The following is a 14574-nucleotide window of genomic DNA, read 5'->3' on the forward strand; positions in this document are numbered from 1 at the left end:
GGTATGGTTAAAGTAAAAGGTTGTTTAGATGCCTCAGAGCACAACACTGCGAAACTGTTTGCTGTAGGAATATGCAGAACCTACAAGGAAAATTTTATATTTCATCTTGTGGACTAAATAGTTTGTGTTAATCCTGATTGTAAATCTGTCTTTTTACTGCGTCCAGCGCATGTAAAATGCAGGTTCCCTATTCTGCTGCAGCTGGTAACCAGTGGGTTCTGCTTAGTTCTCCAGAGAAAGCATAGCTTCCAGCAGCTTTTAATAAGTGATTTTTAGTGTATCCTGTTGAAGATGCAGCGTTTGCTTAGCCTGCCATTGGCTCGTGGCTGGAGGCACTAGGCTAAGCTGTTTAAGCACAGAAAGAGAGATCTGGCCGTGTGGGAAAGCAGCCTCTCTTGTCCTTTAAGGAAATCCTCCCAGGCTCCTTCTGCATGTCAGCCCTGGTTACATTCCACATACATCGTCCTGAAGCCGACCGGTACGCCGTCGTTCTCCCTGTAACCCACTGCTGCAGAGACAACAAGAGGCGATGAATGTGGTGTGCCCCCCCCCCCCCGAAGCACATATTATGGTGTCATGGTGGGGGCCGAGGGCATGACTTTGCATGCATAATCTCACTGGAGCGAGCCCTGTGTTTTAAGCAGCGAGGTCATTGTTTTGCTCGGCCTCTGGCCCCCTTTCGGAGACGTTGCATGAGGATTTCTTACTTAGTCTGACAGTGTAGTGCGACTGGCTGCATGTCCCTCTAGCGTCTAGCTGGGCTCTGTATCAGCTGAATGTCCTCAGTCTGGGTCGCTCATTACTCTGACCTATGCGCATTGATAACCGGCCACTTTTCTGCTCATGCCAGGTTCTGATTCGTTGCCCGGTTCCTTGGATGTTCTTGACCAGTGTTCTGCGACCATAGGCAGCTCCCGCCTGCTTCAGAGAGCTCTCTGGGTGCACAGCGCCTGTGGTTCTTGACTGCCACTTCCTCCCCTCGAGCGTCTGATCTCAATTTCTCTGAGACTTTCTCTGTCGCTGCCGGTTAGGCGTGAAGCGCCGTATGCGAGACGCTTTTGTCTTGGCACCATCTCCAAGGGCATTTGTTCAGTGTTCCTCTCCCAGTGCAGTCCGACATCCATGTGCAGTGGCCAGTCTAGTTCCCTTTAATTGGAAATATGTATTTTTCTTACTGAGTGACCCGTTGTGATTCAGCACTTCCTGAGAAACTGTGCCACATGAGAGTTAGTCTGATGGAGCACGTGGGGATGTAGGTTACTGGTCGACTCCCATAGCAGCCGCTATTCGCTCCCCTGCCTTGATCTGCTGCTCTGGAACACAGGTGTGACAGCAGTGGTTGTGGGCCCCTCCGTCCTACTGCAGCTTTGGGGAGGGAATGAGACCAACAGAATGGCGGAGGCCGGTTCCGACTGCAGAACCAGAGAGCCGCGGTGAGTCGGGTATGACAAACTGTCCAATGGAGCCACTCCGCGCTGACGGTTGGTTTAATAGGAAAGCACCCTGTGTGGATCGGCATCAGCCGTTGAGGAGATGGAGCTGTATTTCTTTAGCAAGGAAGTTGCTAAATCCCCTGGTCGGCAGAGTGATGTCATCGTTGGGCCCTTGAGCGAGGCCCTTAACCCCGGTTGCACCAGGGACTGGCTGACCTTCCTTTCTCAGTTGTTTGCCACTTGTAAATGTGTCAGTTGGTCAAGTTGAAGGAGCATTCCCTAGGCTCTTAGGAACTGGCTGTAAAGGCTCTGTTTTTTTTTTTGAAAGCCTATTTTGTCTGCTGCAACCCCTCCTGAACAGATAAACTGGTGCAGGGGCTGCAGAAGTTCAATGAGAAATTCAGTCCTCCTTAAAACGAACCAGAGGGTTTGTCATATTCGGCGTTATCAATACGCTGGAAGACTAGTGTTTGTGGGATCCACCGTGGTGAAATACTTGCTTAGACTCCCTGTTGTTTCAGGCAGAAGATTGTTCCAACACAGACTGACACTTAGGAGGCAGCAGGCCACCCAGACGCAGTACTGCTCTGCTTCCCCACAAAGCCTCCTGCCCCCATCCCCCTCCCCCCAGCTGGAGCTAGGCTTCTTTTCAGACAGCCCTCCTATGGTAAAGATATGTGGTCTTCGCAGAGTGTAAATCTGCTAGATTACAAAGCAGGCGCTGCTAGTGCATCCCTGTCCAATCGCTGCACGGGGATCGCCTGTGAAAGATGAGCTGTCCACACAATTGTTTGAATTATCTCCCGCCTCCATTCTTCTTAACAGAATCTGTATTTTGGTGATATCTCAAGAAGGTTTGAGACTTTTCCTCGGCAAATGTCTCATTGTGAGAAGGATATTATCAAAAAAGATTAACTTTTTTATTATATAGTGTAGTGGTTGATACTTATTTGCGGTGTTCTGTTGTTCTTGCAAAGAGAATTATCTCTAATTGGAATCCTCAGCAGATCCTAAGAGTCCTGAGTTCAGAGTAAAGTGCTGGTTTGATGCAGTGTCTCTGAAAGCCATTTATGGTAATTCATGCTCGTACATCCTGTTTATCAGACCCAGGCTTGTCGGTGTGCTAACTGTATTGTACTGAGCTCATAGTTATGCAGGGATATCTCTCCTCAACCATCCAAATCACACTTTCCAATTTAAGACTACAGAACCTTGTGGCTTTAATCCAATTCTTTCCTATCAAGCAGTGTACCGTCTCGAATGAGCACGATGCCTTTCTCCTAAGATCATTCAGCTTGGAGGTATGAAGCCAGCACCGATGTCACCTTGAGAGAAACAGAAGCAGATCCCTTGTTTGCCGATGTGTCGGTGCTGTCAAGGCGATTATCTCCCACAGCACTGAAGTGAAGGCTTCTTTCAACCATACACTGCAGCTGAATTGAGCTAACATAAGGACACACGGCTTGCATTTTTTAACAATTGTTGAGTTTCATTATTCGAGCTGTATGGTTTTTTTTTTGATGGGTTGGGACTTGTTTTGTAAATACAAATGTTGAAAATTATGTTCTGGTGAGGAAAACACATTGTCATATGGATACACCAGATGGCAAATTAAATTAACTAATTAGGCAGCAGGGAGAGACTAGGATTACTAGGGTGGTAATGTCAAATAAACCGATGCAAATTGTTAAATATGGCCTGGATCCTCTACCTGTGTCTCACTGGGATGCTGTGTTTCTAGAAGGAATGGTGCCAGATTTAACCCCATCCATCTTTGTTAGAATCGCCAAACCTTGGGCATTAGGGAATTCCCTGCCTGTTCTCTCATTGACAAACACTGCCAGCCTAAGGGTTATGAACACCTGGAGTTTCTCATGTTTTATTACAGCTCCATGTACAAAAGGTACAGAATGGCAATTAAGGTCAAATATTATCAGGAATTACAATTATGTGATGCAAACGGGCAACATCTCAGACTCACCAAAGCACCAAGTTTGTCAGTGATGCCAACTTACAAACTTTCCATTAAATACCGGCTTTATGTCCGCAGATGACTGTGGAACTATCAAATTGACTGTGTAACTATGACCTTTTGATGCATGTCACCTCAAATCTTTCTTAAATAATACTGATAAGGTATTTATGCTAAAAGCGATCAAAAAGCCTTTCACTAGTAGTGCATTTGTCTGAATGAATTACGCGATACAATTGCCTGTAACAGATTCTTATTGTTTTATTTTTGTAAGTGCATTTCCCGTTGTTGTGGAGTAATTCTAACCATGCAGGACGTTCAGGCTGCGCTCAGGCTGTACTCAGTTCACTCCAGGCTCCATCTGAAAGCAAACATAAGCGTGTCTGCCTTCCTCTCTTCAGACTGAAGATCAGACTTCCCACTTGCTTTCTCCAAGGATTTCCACTCTTCCTTGGCAATACAGTATTTCAGCTGGTTACTCTCACTGCTGTCATTAATCTCATTGCCTCACTAGATGAGTATTGTATATATTTTTTATGTGATACTTCAGTTCCGTGCTGTGACTGCTGGAACCTGGCCCGGTGTCAGTCTTTATTCCAAAATAGTTTTTATAATATTTTTGACTGTCCTGAGTGCGCTTCGTCACTCTGAGCTGCTGTAGTGAGATGCCTGGAGGAGTGTCCGTCCATGGGCTCCTTAAAGGTGCAGTATGGGGTGCATTTCTGTACTTTTTTTAGTGTAGGATCAGTGGTCCATTGTGCTTCGCCAGCCGTCCTAAAAAAAATAATCAAGAGGCATTTGACTACAGTATCGCGCGATAAATTCAGCTGCCCGTATCATCACTCGAACCCCCTCATCCACCACATCGCTCCCGTTTTGCAGCAGCTTCACTAGCTGCCAGTTAGGTTCCGTATTGACTTTAAGATCTTGCTGTTAACATTTAAGGCCATCCAAAACCTTGCCCCTCCATATCTGTCTGACCTCTATTGCCCGTCTTGCCACCATGGGGAGCAGAGCTTTCAGTCGCTCAGCTCCTCAGCTCTGGAACTCATTACCATCTGAGCTCAGAAACATCGACTCACTTCCACTTTTCAAATCGAAACTTAAAACCCATCTGTTCAAGCTGACTTTCTCTCTGTGAATTCAGTTGCTTTGTTGTTTTATATTCTTGTATTTTTTTTGTATTATTATGGTTTTATTATTTATATTGTTCTTTTGCATTCACTGTACAGTGTCCTTGAGTGTCTAGAAAGGTGCCTATAAATAAAATGTATTATTATTATTATAATAAATAAGATTAGGTCAAATGGCTCATGTTACAGTTTCGCTGGCATTTGATTATCATTTGTATAGCAGCAGTAAGAGGCGGCTGTCAGTGCAGGTCAGGCCCCCATAAAACCACCTCCATATACTCAATAACAAAAGGAATTGTTATACTAAGCAAATCGCATTTGAGTAACGTGAACATAGACATTGTGAATAAAGGCATCGACCACGTGATTCTGAATATCAGAGGAGAGCTGTGGTATGAAGCGGACGAGTGACCAAGGTCATTAGTGCAGGAGTGTCTATGTTACCAGACGCTGTGTGGACCTGGACCTGTCCAGAAACACCTGGTTGTCTAGACCGATCGCAGCTGTTCGGCTCTGGGTGGGTGATGTCAACTAAGAATGTGGTCTTCACACACCATACGCTGTGATGTCCCACCGCCCCCCCCCCCAGTTATGCAGCACAGGTGTCCCAATGTGAAATGCATAGTGAGAATCCACAGGCTGCCTTTGGTAGGTGCTGCTAGGCACAGGCAGAGTGTGCAGAACTCTCACCACGTGCAGATGCACCTTTCTGTGTAAACATGGGCGTCGCTTCAGTAGATACGCATCAAAGCCTCTCCGCTGTTCTCCTGTCAGATCTGGCCTGACATGTGCAGATGCAAATGACGCCTCCCCCACACTGGCACGCGTGTCACCGTGGCGACAGAGGACAGCCCTGTCAGCGGCTCACTTAACAGCCTTTGCAGATGTTCAGTCAATAAGCTTTCGCTCCTTCTCCTTTCCACTTCCACACCTATCCTGACTCTTTAAGAAGTGCTGGAATCTTAGGCTGAGATTTCCCCCAGACCTGCTGCTCCAGCGTCACTCATCAGGCGTCTGAGCACTTATACACTCTCAGACCACTTGGTGCTGACTGAGCCGTCTCTCTCTCTCTCTCTCTCTCTCTCTCCCTCTCTAATTCCTCCTGTCTCCCATCAGGCTGTGCAGCGGCGCTGCCCGTGACACACATCACGGCTCCCCTTCTTACTCCGTGATATCAGCCTCTGCTGTTCCTTCCTCGAAGGCTTTGCTCTCGGCTGCTTTTCACGATGCGACTCCGCACCGCAGAAAGAAATGCGCGTGAGCACGTCTCGCTTGCGCAGAGATGGGGCTCACCGCTGCTGGCTGCCTCCCGCCCAGTGAAACGCTGCCCTGGCATTTCGTCGATAGATTCTGTGCTGTCAGAGTTCGGTCTCCTCAGTGCGCCGCTTGGCGCTGGACTGAGTGGGCACAGGCGTGTCAATCGGGGCGTGGTACATTAACGGCACCGCGTCTGTGCAGCTGGCCAGTGGGGGGGGGGGGTCTTCAAAGCGAGTCACGCGTCAGTCTCAGGTGAGCGAGTCAGAGCGGCCCTGCCCTGGTGCCGTGTTATGACTCACAGAGCCCGGATTGGTTGGCTCGCCCAGGCTGTGTCTGACATCATCGGTCCTTCGCCTTAGTGCATTTCTGTCAGTCACAGACACAGACTGAGGGGGCCGGCTTTAGCGGAGGCGGGAGGGGGGTTACACGGGGTGTGAATCAGCAGCTTTCGCCTAGATGCCAGCCTGAAAGCAAACGGCCCTGCTGAGAAGGCAAGAAGATCCTCTGCTCCTATAGCCCAAAAGCCCCCCCGCTGCGCCACTCGCTGCCCCCTTCGCCATTATGGTCGTGCTCCTCTGCCCGTCGCAGTCGTGAGCATAATTTACAAGGGTGACTTTTCTTTTTCACAGTGTCCGGACGCTACCATAAACCTGTGGCATGACCTTTGTGAAACATGCCGTTTCTCTCTTTGTGCTCTTGTGATTTTTTAAATATAATGTCGCTTGCAGAAAGTGCAGTTCAGATGGTGTCTGTGGATGCGAAACCCAAAGCAGATTTACCAAAATGTCCTCAGCATAGTGCTCATGAATCCCTTCCTGCCTCAGCTGACGAAATGCAAAGTCAGCCTTCCTGTATCCCTACCTCGCTATGTAATCTGTTTTCTGTTATCATGCAGGCTCCTGCATTGATTGAAATCCAGTACAGGCTACTGGACCGATCTGCTGCAGCAGTAATTTTAGCGACATGTCATTGATTGCCTTATTTTTTTGCACCCTTTAACGTTACTTGTAGTTTTGATGGTTGTCATGAGAGCTTTCGCTTTGACCCTAAAAGCTTTTTCTCATGTACAGTCCCTCCTTTATCAGTTTCGTATTTCCTGTTTTTCACTTCAGTCAATAGAATCGGAATAATCAGAATCTTATGTCGCTTGTATGTGTCCTTTCAGCCTTAGACAGGAAGTGCTGCTTGCACATATTACGTCAGCAAGCCCGTAGCAGGCGTCCTCTGGCTTACGCACACAGCAAAGCCCAGAGCACGTCGCCTTAATGTCATTGTTAATGTTTGCCTGCTGTGACGGTCATGTGATGTGATTAACTGTTCTTTTATCTGTTGTATAGCTTTATGCCAGTATATTCAGGCCACTAGTTTCAGAGATGGGGCCAGACGAATGTCAGCGAGTGCAAATGAAGGTAACCCCGTTCCCTCCCCCCCCCCCCCCCAACGCCACCGCTCGACGGCTCTTCTGACGCTACCTTCTCAGCTCTGCTTGTGCCCCTTAACCTCTCACATGACCTCCTTCTTTCACAGCATCTCTAAGCTGAGCTGTTTGCTGATTGGAACCCGGAGCACGTAGATTATCCCCCCCTCCCCCCCCCCACTTCAGCAGCCATTGAAAATACGCCCGTCTGTGTGATTACTGAACGTTGCCTTGCATATCCGGTCTGCTCTCACTGGGATGCCTTGGTCTATGTCTTCTGCACCCCCCCCGCCCCCCCCACTATAAACACTATATCGAAAATGTCTCTGTGTGCACATGGTTTTACTGCTTGTGTGTTAACCTCTTTGATCAGAGCGATTCCTTTTCTCTGCTTTTCTCTTTGGTTTCTTTGCTGGGTGTGTCCCCCAGTGTATTGCTAAACAGGCTGCCACCATTGCATACAACATCATATGCATTTAGCAAGTGAACATTTTGATCCTGGTTTACTGTTTTTTTAAGCTTCCTTCTCAGTTTATTTGGGGCCTTTTTCCGATACTTTAAGTATTAATTCAACCTTCTATTAAACCGATTTTCTGATCAAGCTTCAAACCTGCTGTGCAGTACGAAGGTGGCACCTCCTTAAGCAATATAAATCATTCTCTCACACTTTTGCTGACTCACCCGTCTCCCGTGGGCAGTGCCTTGTGCCTCAAGCTGATTTCTGATTGGACGCTGCCATCCATGTGCCGGTGTTCTGTCCCTGTATTGGCTGTGGAGTCTCCGCCCCTTACCTCTGTTGTCTGTATCTCTCTCTGTGTCCCGTCTTCCCCAGGTGAGAATTTTGAGCAGAGTCCCCTGCGGAGAACGTTCAAATCCAAGGTGCTCGCGCACTACCCTGAGAATGTGGAGTGGAGCCCTTTTGACCAGGACGCCGTGGGCATGGTACGAGTTCCAAGAGCTCAGTCACGCCTCCAGAATGATCATTCCTGTTTTGCCGACTGGGAATATGCAGGTTTATTTATAGTCCTCTGCTGGGATCAGTAAAGTTCATCTCATTAAAGTTGGTGTCGATCATGTTAACCCCACCTCCCCCCCCCCCGCCCCATGCAGCTCTGCATGCCGAAGGGGCTGTCATTCCGCACTCAGGCCGACGCCCGCGAGCCACGTTTCCACTCCTTCATCATCACCCGCGAGGACGGCTCCCGTACCTACGGTTTCGCTCTCACCTTCTACGAAGAGGTGACCAGCAAGCAGATATGCAGCGCCATGCAGACGCTGTACCACATGCACAACGCCGAGCAGTACGAGGTCCTGCACAGCGGCGCCGCCGCCCTGCCCGAGGACGCCCTCCACGCCGCCAGCCCGTTCTCACGCCTGCAGCGCTTCAATTCCTACGACATCAGCCGCGACACGCTCTACGTGTCCAAGTGCATCTGCCTGGTGGCCCCGCTGCCCTTCCCGCAGGCGAGCCGCAGGGTGCTGCAGGAGCTGCACCAGGCCGTCACCGCCGCCCAGCCGCCGCCGCTGCCGCTGGAGAGCTACATCTACAACGTGCTGTACGAGGTGCCGCTGCCGCCCGCCGGCCGCTCCCTCAAGTTCTCGGGCGTCTACGGGCCCGTGGTGTGCCAGCGGCCCAGCACCAGCGAGCTGCCGCTCTTCGACTTCCCCATCAGCGAGGTCTTCGAGCTGCTGGGCGTGGAGAACGTGCTCCAGCTGTTCACCTGCGCCCTGCTGGAGCTTCAGATCCTGCTCTACTCTCGGCGTGAGTCTCGCCAGTCCTGGTGGAGTTAGGTGCGGCTCAGTGGGTTATGATGCTGCACCCATGACTGCGGGAGGTTGCAGGTTCAAATCCTTAGGCAGGCAGAGTGATTTGACCATTGGGCCTACAAGCAGGGCCCCTAATCCCCATTTCCCCAGGGACTGACTGTCCCTGCTGTCTCACTTGTACATCACTTTGTATAAAAGCATCTACTAAATCAGTGTTTCCCAAACCAGTTCTCAGGGCACATTGGATGGATCCACGTTTTTGTTTTATCCAGTTCCCAGCACACCTGTAAGGTATTTAAAGCTCCTGATTGCTTGGGTCAGGTGTTCTGGGAACTGGGATAAAACAAAAACGTGGATTTGTCCAGTGTGCCCTGAGTACTGGTTTGGGAAAAAAATTCATTAAATAAATGAATGACATGTATTGCTGTGATTGATACCAAGTAGATGTGAACTTGCCTTTAATGGCCTTGAATAATCTCCACCTCTATATGCTACTGAGACATGTTTGTGAATTTTCTGCTTTATGTTTTATCACAAGTTATCACTTTTGACTCTGTGATTTTAGCTGGAACCTTTGGAAGTGGCAGAGGTGGCTTTTCTTCAGCTGACTTGTGACAGACAGCTTAATTAGATAGCTTGTTTACTGTAATAGCCAGGTTGCAGTATCTGTTTGGCTTGGAGCAAAAGAACAGACCAGCAGGAAGTGAAGCATATTCTCATTTTTCTAATTATTTAAAGCTTTGGTTGGCAGACAGTCTGGACTCTCTAATAAAATATGTCTGCAAGTATAACAAAAATAAAACAAAAATTTGCTATCATTTTACAGATTTATGAAGAAGTTACCAGAAGAAAGAATAAAAAAATCAGGAAGCACTTAAAGTTAAAATTTATAAAGCTCTGAAATCCATTTATTCTTCCATTAATCTGCAGTAAACAGTTGGTGGTTTCTGAAAGAATATGTGAAAATCTGAAAGTACATCACTGTCAGCATGTCATTGGCGCATATTCGCCTTATTCAGCATTGCTCATCTCTCAAACCAGCCGCGTGACAAATCTGTTCTCGTGTAAAAACCCACAGGGTCTGTTTTCAGCAAGCCCTGCCACTGTACCCCGTAAAACCACTTAAGGACGTGGGAAGCAGAGAGACAGCATGCATGCATGACTAGATGGAGCTGTGGGTTCGCAGAGTGCAGGGGAGCCTTTCAGGTGCAATGCTGTGGTGTTGCCAGGCAACACTTTGCAAGGGAGGGGTGACGGTTGCGTCACAAATACGATTGGTTAGAAATGACATCATCCTTGCTGAAACTGTGCTGCAGAAATGTATCTGGAAGAATTAAGCCGAAAAATTGCATAAAGATTGGGCATGTCCTCTGCGAAAAAGCAACACGCCACTCACAGCTGTGAATTCTTTTCTGGAAGCCTGTACCTGAGGTGTACAGATCTGCACTATTAGTTAGACAATGAAACTGAATTCTTTGAAGTAGTTTCTGTTGTTTGCCAAGCTTGTATATTGGGCATATGAGGTCGTGAAACACATCATACAGCTTTCTGTATGATGACTATTATAATTATATTAAATTTATAGCAGCTAAATCAACCCCACCAGCAACACAGCCTCGTGTGGGTAAATCTATTAGACTGCTGAGTGGTGTGGGTAACACAAATGCGTATACTCCTAATATTTTCTTTGATATACAGCCCATCATTTTTGCAGTCTGTATTCATAGACGTTTTTCTATGTATATACTCTCAATATAAATAAATATGTACTAATCTGAAATGCTAACTAGCAAATAAATTTGTACAGTCTGAGAGCACAGTTCCGAATCTGTAATAGAGTTACGCAATCTTTCAGCTCATTACTTGACTAGACCCTGTGCTTCTGCAGTAATGTGAGGTTTTGGGAATGAAAAGGTCTTCTGTTCCTGTGGGCAGAGGGGTCTGGCTGGATCAGGATTCCTGCTCTCATGCCACCAGCCTTCTGTGCATGAATCCTCAGCAGGAACCCGAAGTCCAGTGCGTTAGGGGCTTAGATCAAAGGGTGCTCTTTGGGAGTGACACGAAGGGAAGAAAATAATCATTTTGCAGGAAAAACATTATATAAATACTTGTGTTTAAAGGTGCCAAAATGTTGCAGACATTAAAGGTGTAGATAAATGTTTAACAGTCAAATATAAATTACAGTCCTGAAATGTGAAAACACTTCTGAACATTTGTCTGTACCTATTAAATATGTACCTATGACTTTGTACAGTATTCTGCTCTCTGGTGAGGAAGGTGGTGCTTGCCTGTCTGGATATGAAGTACCAAGGCACGCTGGGGAATGTGAGGACCCAGCATGTTGTCATCGCATCATCTCCACTATGATTTTCTCTTCAGGGGCATCGAAGCAATTCACTGTCTGATGCACCCCAGTTACATTATGGGCCAGTTCCTAGCGATATAGTCTGCTTGAACAGTGTACTGGTTGCTGTAGTTTTTTAGAAGCACATAGCACACAAGGCAGAGGGGCTTTGCATGCGCGCCACAGTGCAAATAAAGGATTAGACATAGAAGACCCCAAGGGAGAGCAAATTCATGAATTAGCCAGGAGCTCAGTCTAGGTTTAGACTAGGTTTTTTTCTCGCTATGCTATTTAAGTGACGATTGCATAGTATCACTGAGACCTAAAATTGAACTGGTTGCTTTATAGTGTGTGTGGCTCTATGGGGAAGGACTGTGGATGGCGATCGGCTCCTCAGCAATGCCTGTAATCCCAGATTCACCAAGGACCGACTGACACTGCTTGCCCAGTTGTGTGCTGCTTTGGATAGAAGCTCCTGCTAATAAATGAATGTAATATAAAGGGGGTTAGCTGTCCCCAGCCCCAAACCACGGAGTACTTCTAACAGCTGTCTGTTGGTCATACAGACTACCAGAGGCTGATGACGGTGGCCGAGAGCATCACCGCCCTGATGTTCCCCTTCCAGTGGCAGCACGTCTATGTGCCCATCCTGCCCGCCTCGCTGCAGCACTTCCTGGACGCGCCCGTTCCCTATCTGATGGGCCTGCACTCCAACGGCCATGACGACCGGTCCAAGCTGGAGCTGCCCCAGGAGGTAGGCTGCCACATCACCTCATTCATCAGCCTTTCATTAAAAAAAAAAAAAAACAACAAATGTGTGTCAAGCAAGGACACTTCCTGCCCACCAGCATTTGAAAATAGCACAGTGTGCAGTCTTGGTCCAGGGCAGAGTTTGTTAACGAGGTGGGGGGGGGGGGGTTCAAATCCGTGATTGTACTACCTGCTGGCGTGCCTGATGCATTTTTAGTACCATAAACTCATGTAACTGAGGGCACTTGAAAAAAATGAAGTCTATAGTATTCGATGAAAAGGTTTTTTTTAAAAAACAAATTTCTATCTGGATACATTTGAAAGTCACTCAGCATAAGTGTTTGTAACCAGTTCTGACTAAACCTCAAAGTGCTGAAATGGAGTTTTTCAGATTTCTAGTTTACAAACAAAACACAATGAACAGTCTTCTAAACAGTAACACTAGGAGATCATTAAGGTTACAGAACAGATTAAATGTAACAAGTCAAACATGTTGTGCGATTGATCTTGATAGTAACCTCCTTCTATGCCTTAGAGCAGTTCAGCCATCTCAAAGATCTTCATTTTCCAGAAAACTTCTCTTTATTTGAATCTGAATGGCTGTCATGCTCTTCCACCTTTCAAGGGTCTTATGAAATGCAGTGAATCTTTACCATTCCTTTGCTCTGACAACTGGGCTGTCAGACGACCCACAGGTTGTGTTTTCTGCCATCTGCATTAACCTCCAAGGGCTGCTTCATACTTACTGTGGACATGGACGTGGCAGTCCGCGCGGCTGTTGTGATGTCATTTTCGCTGCGATGGTTCATTCTGAAGACCACATTTGAGAACCGCTCGTGTGGAAATTTGAAACAACGAGGACGGTTCGCTCTGTGACAAAAGGGCCTCTTGATCGTTCATTGGCCGGGGGAATAGTCTAGTATGGTGTCCTAAAGGATATTGGACTAAAGGCTGTTTATAAACACCCTTTCTAATCAGACTGAAAACAAACATAGCAAACTGATTTGATGGAAGGGTTGCTGTGGAAGTCTGGAAATGCCAACATTTTATTATTTCTTATTATGGGGTTATAAAGGATTAAAAAGAAGACACAAAGTTTCACCATCGACCTGCATTTATTTACTGACAATAGGCAGAGATGCAGGGCACACGTCACTTGCTGGATTCTGTGCACATTCTATAAATACAGACATTGATTTTGTAGTATATTAATTAGCACACACACCCCCTTACATACTACCAGACTGGCATCGGTGCTGGTTTGCTAGCTAATATGAATGCAAGGCATGTATTCCCAGTGTCAAAATGAAGTTGGGGGGGAAGAAAAAGGAAAAAAAAAAACAAGTGTGTGTGTGTGTGTAACTGTAACTGTTTATGTCCTTATGTACTGTAAGTACATAATGCATGGTTAGTTTTAGTTAAATACTTATTTTTGATATGACATCCATGCCACACTAAAGTAACGTGACTGGCCGCGTGATCCAGCCCTAATCCAGAGGCACATGATCTAGTCTCATGTAACCATGTTATGCATCCTTGTTGCCAGTTGTTTTTTAAAGGTTTGAGTAGGTAAATAAAATAAGGGGTAGCTGTATTTGTTGATAAACTCTTTGGTATAAGCAGTGATGAAGGTGGCTTACCGAAATGCCTGATCAGTGCCATTCCTCTGTGTTGTTAATATTCGTTTGGAGAGGCACAACTCCATCCATCCATCCTTCCTGCCTGGAATAAGTCGTACAATCATCCATATTCATTGAATAGGGGTGAAAACTGCTATTGGTCTCTTCCCAGGATGTCATCACGTGGTACCCGCAGTGCTGTACTGATTTGCTGTTACCTGTATTTCCAGGCGAACCTCTGCTTTGTGGACATCGACAACCACTTCATTGAGCTGCCCGAGGACCTGCCGCAGTTCCCCAACAAACTTGAGTTCATCCAGGAGATCTCGGAGGCCCTCCTGGCATTCGGCGTGCCCCCGGAGGGCAGACTCCGCTGCAGCGACAGCATGACCAAGCTCAAGGTCTTCCGTGCCTCGGACCGGCGTAATGGCAACCTGTCCGGCTCTCCACTCAGCTCCTATCTGCTCAAGGAGAACGAGACCATCGCCCGACTGCAGGCCCTGGTCAAGAGAACCGGGCTCAGCTTGGAGAAGGTAAGCTGCAAGAGGCCATGCCTGGCCCTTCTGGAGAACATTCCGGAAACAGCAAAATCTGAAGACGAGAAAGGGCTTCATTTCAATAACTTATAGTACATCAAAGTATTTTTCAAATGGAAAGTAACTTTTTCCTGAATTGAATGACAGTCTATATGGAAGCTGTAAACGCTTTTTACTCTGACTTGTTGATTTGATGACGCGGTGATTTGTGTGACTTCTGGAAGTTGGATGTGCCACCCTGATGTCATCTGAATGGCTGCTCTGTGACTCAGCAGCAGTCGCTCCGCTAGCTGCTATGACACGCTCCCAGGATGAGGCTCAGCCAGCCCGGTGCTGCTTACTGACG

The 14574-nt window shown here is 47.2% G+C and overlaps 1 protein-coding gene across 4 annotated transcripts in view; it reads left to right on the forward strand.

Moving 5' to 3' along the window:
* Positions 1–14574, forward strand: part of LOC111840767 (DENN domain-containing protein 5A) — a 40559-nt gene that overhangs the window by 9335 nt on the left and 16650 nt on the right. For 2 of the 4 annotated variants that reach the window (XM_023805992.2, XM_023806000.2), the window contains exons 2-6: positions 7133–7204; positions 8045–8154; positions 8323–8974; positions 11890–12077; positions 13923–14225. In XM_023805992.2, the coding sequence (XP_023661760.1) occupies positions 7133–7204; positions 8045–8154; positions 8323–8974; positions 11890–12077; positions 13923–14225 (1325 nt within the window). The remainder of the gene's footprint in view (positions 1–7132; positions 7205–8044; positions 8155–8322; positions 8975–11889; positions 12078–13922; positions 14226–14574) is intronic. The other 2 variants (XM_072718078.1, XM_023806007.2) reach the window with 1 other exon arrangement.

This window comes from Paramormyrops kingsleyae, chromosome 11 (assembly GCF_048594095.1).
Source record: "Paramormyrops kingsleyae isolate MSU_618 chromosome 11, PKINGS_0.4, whole genome shotgun sequence".
Taxonomy (NCBI): domain Eukaryota; kingdom Metazoa; phylum Chordata; class Actinopteri; order Osteoglossiformes; family Mormyridae; genus Paramormyrops; species Paramormyrops kingsleyae.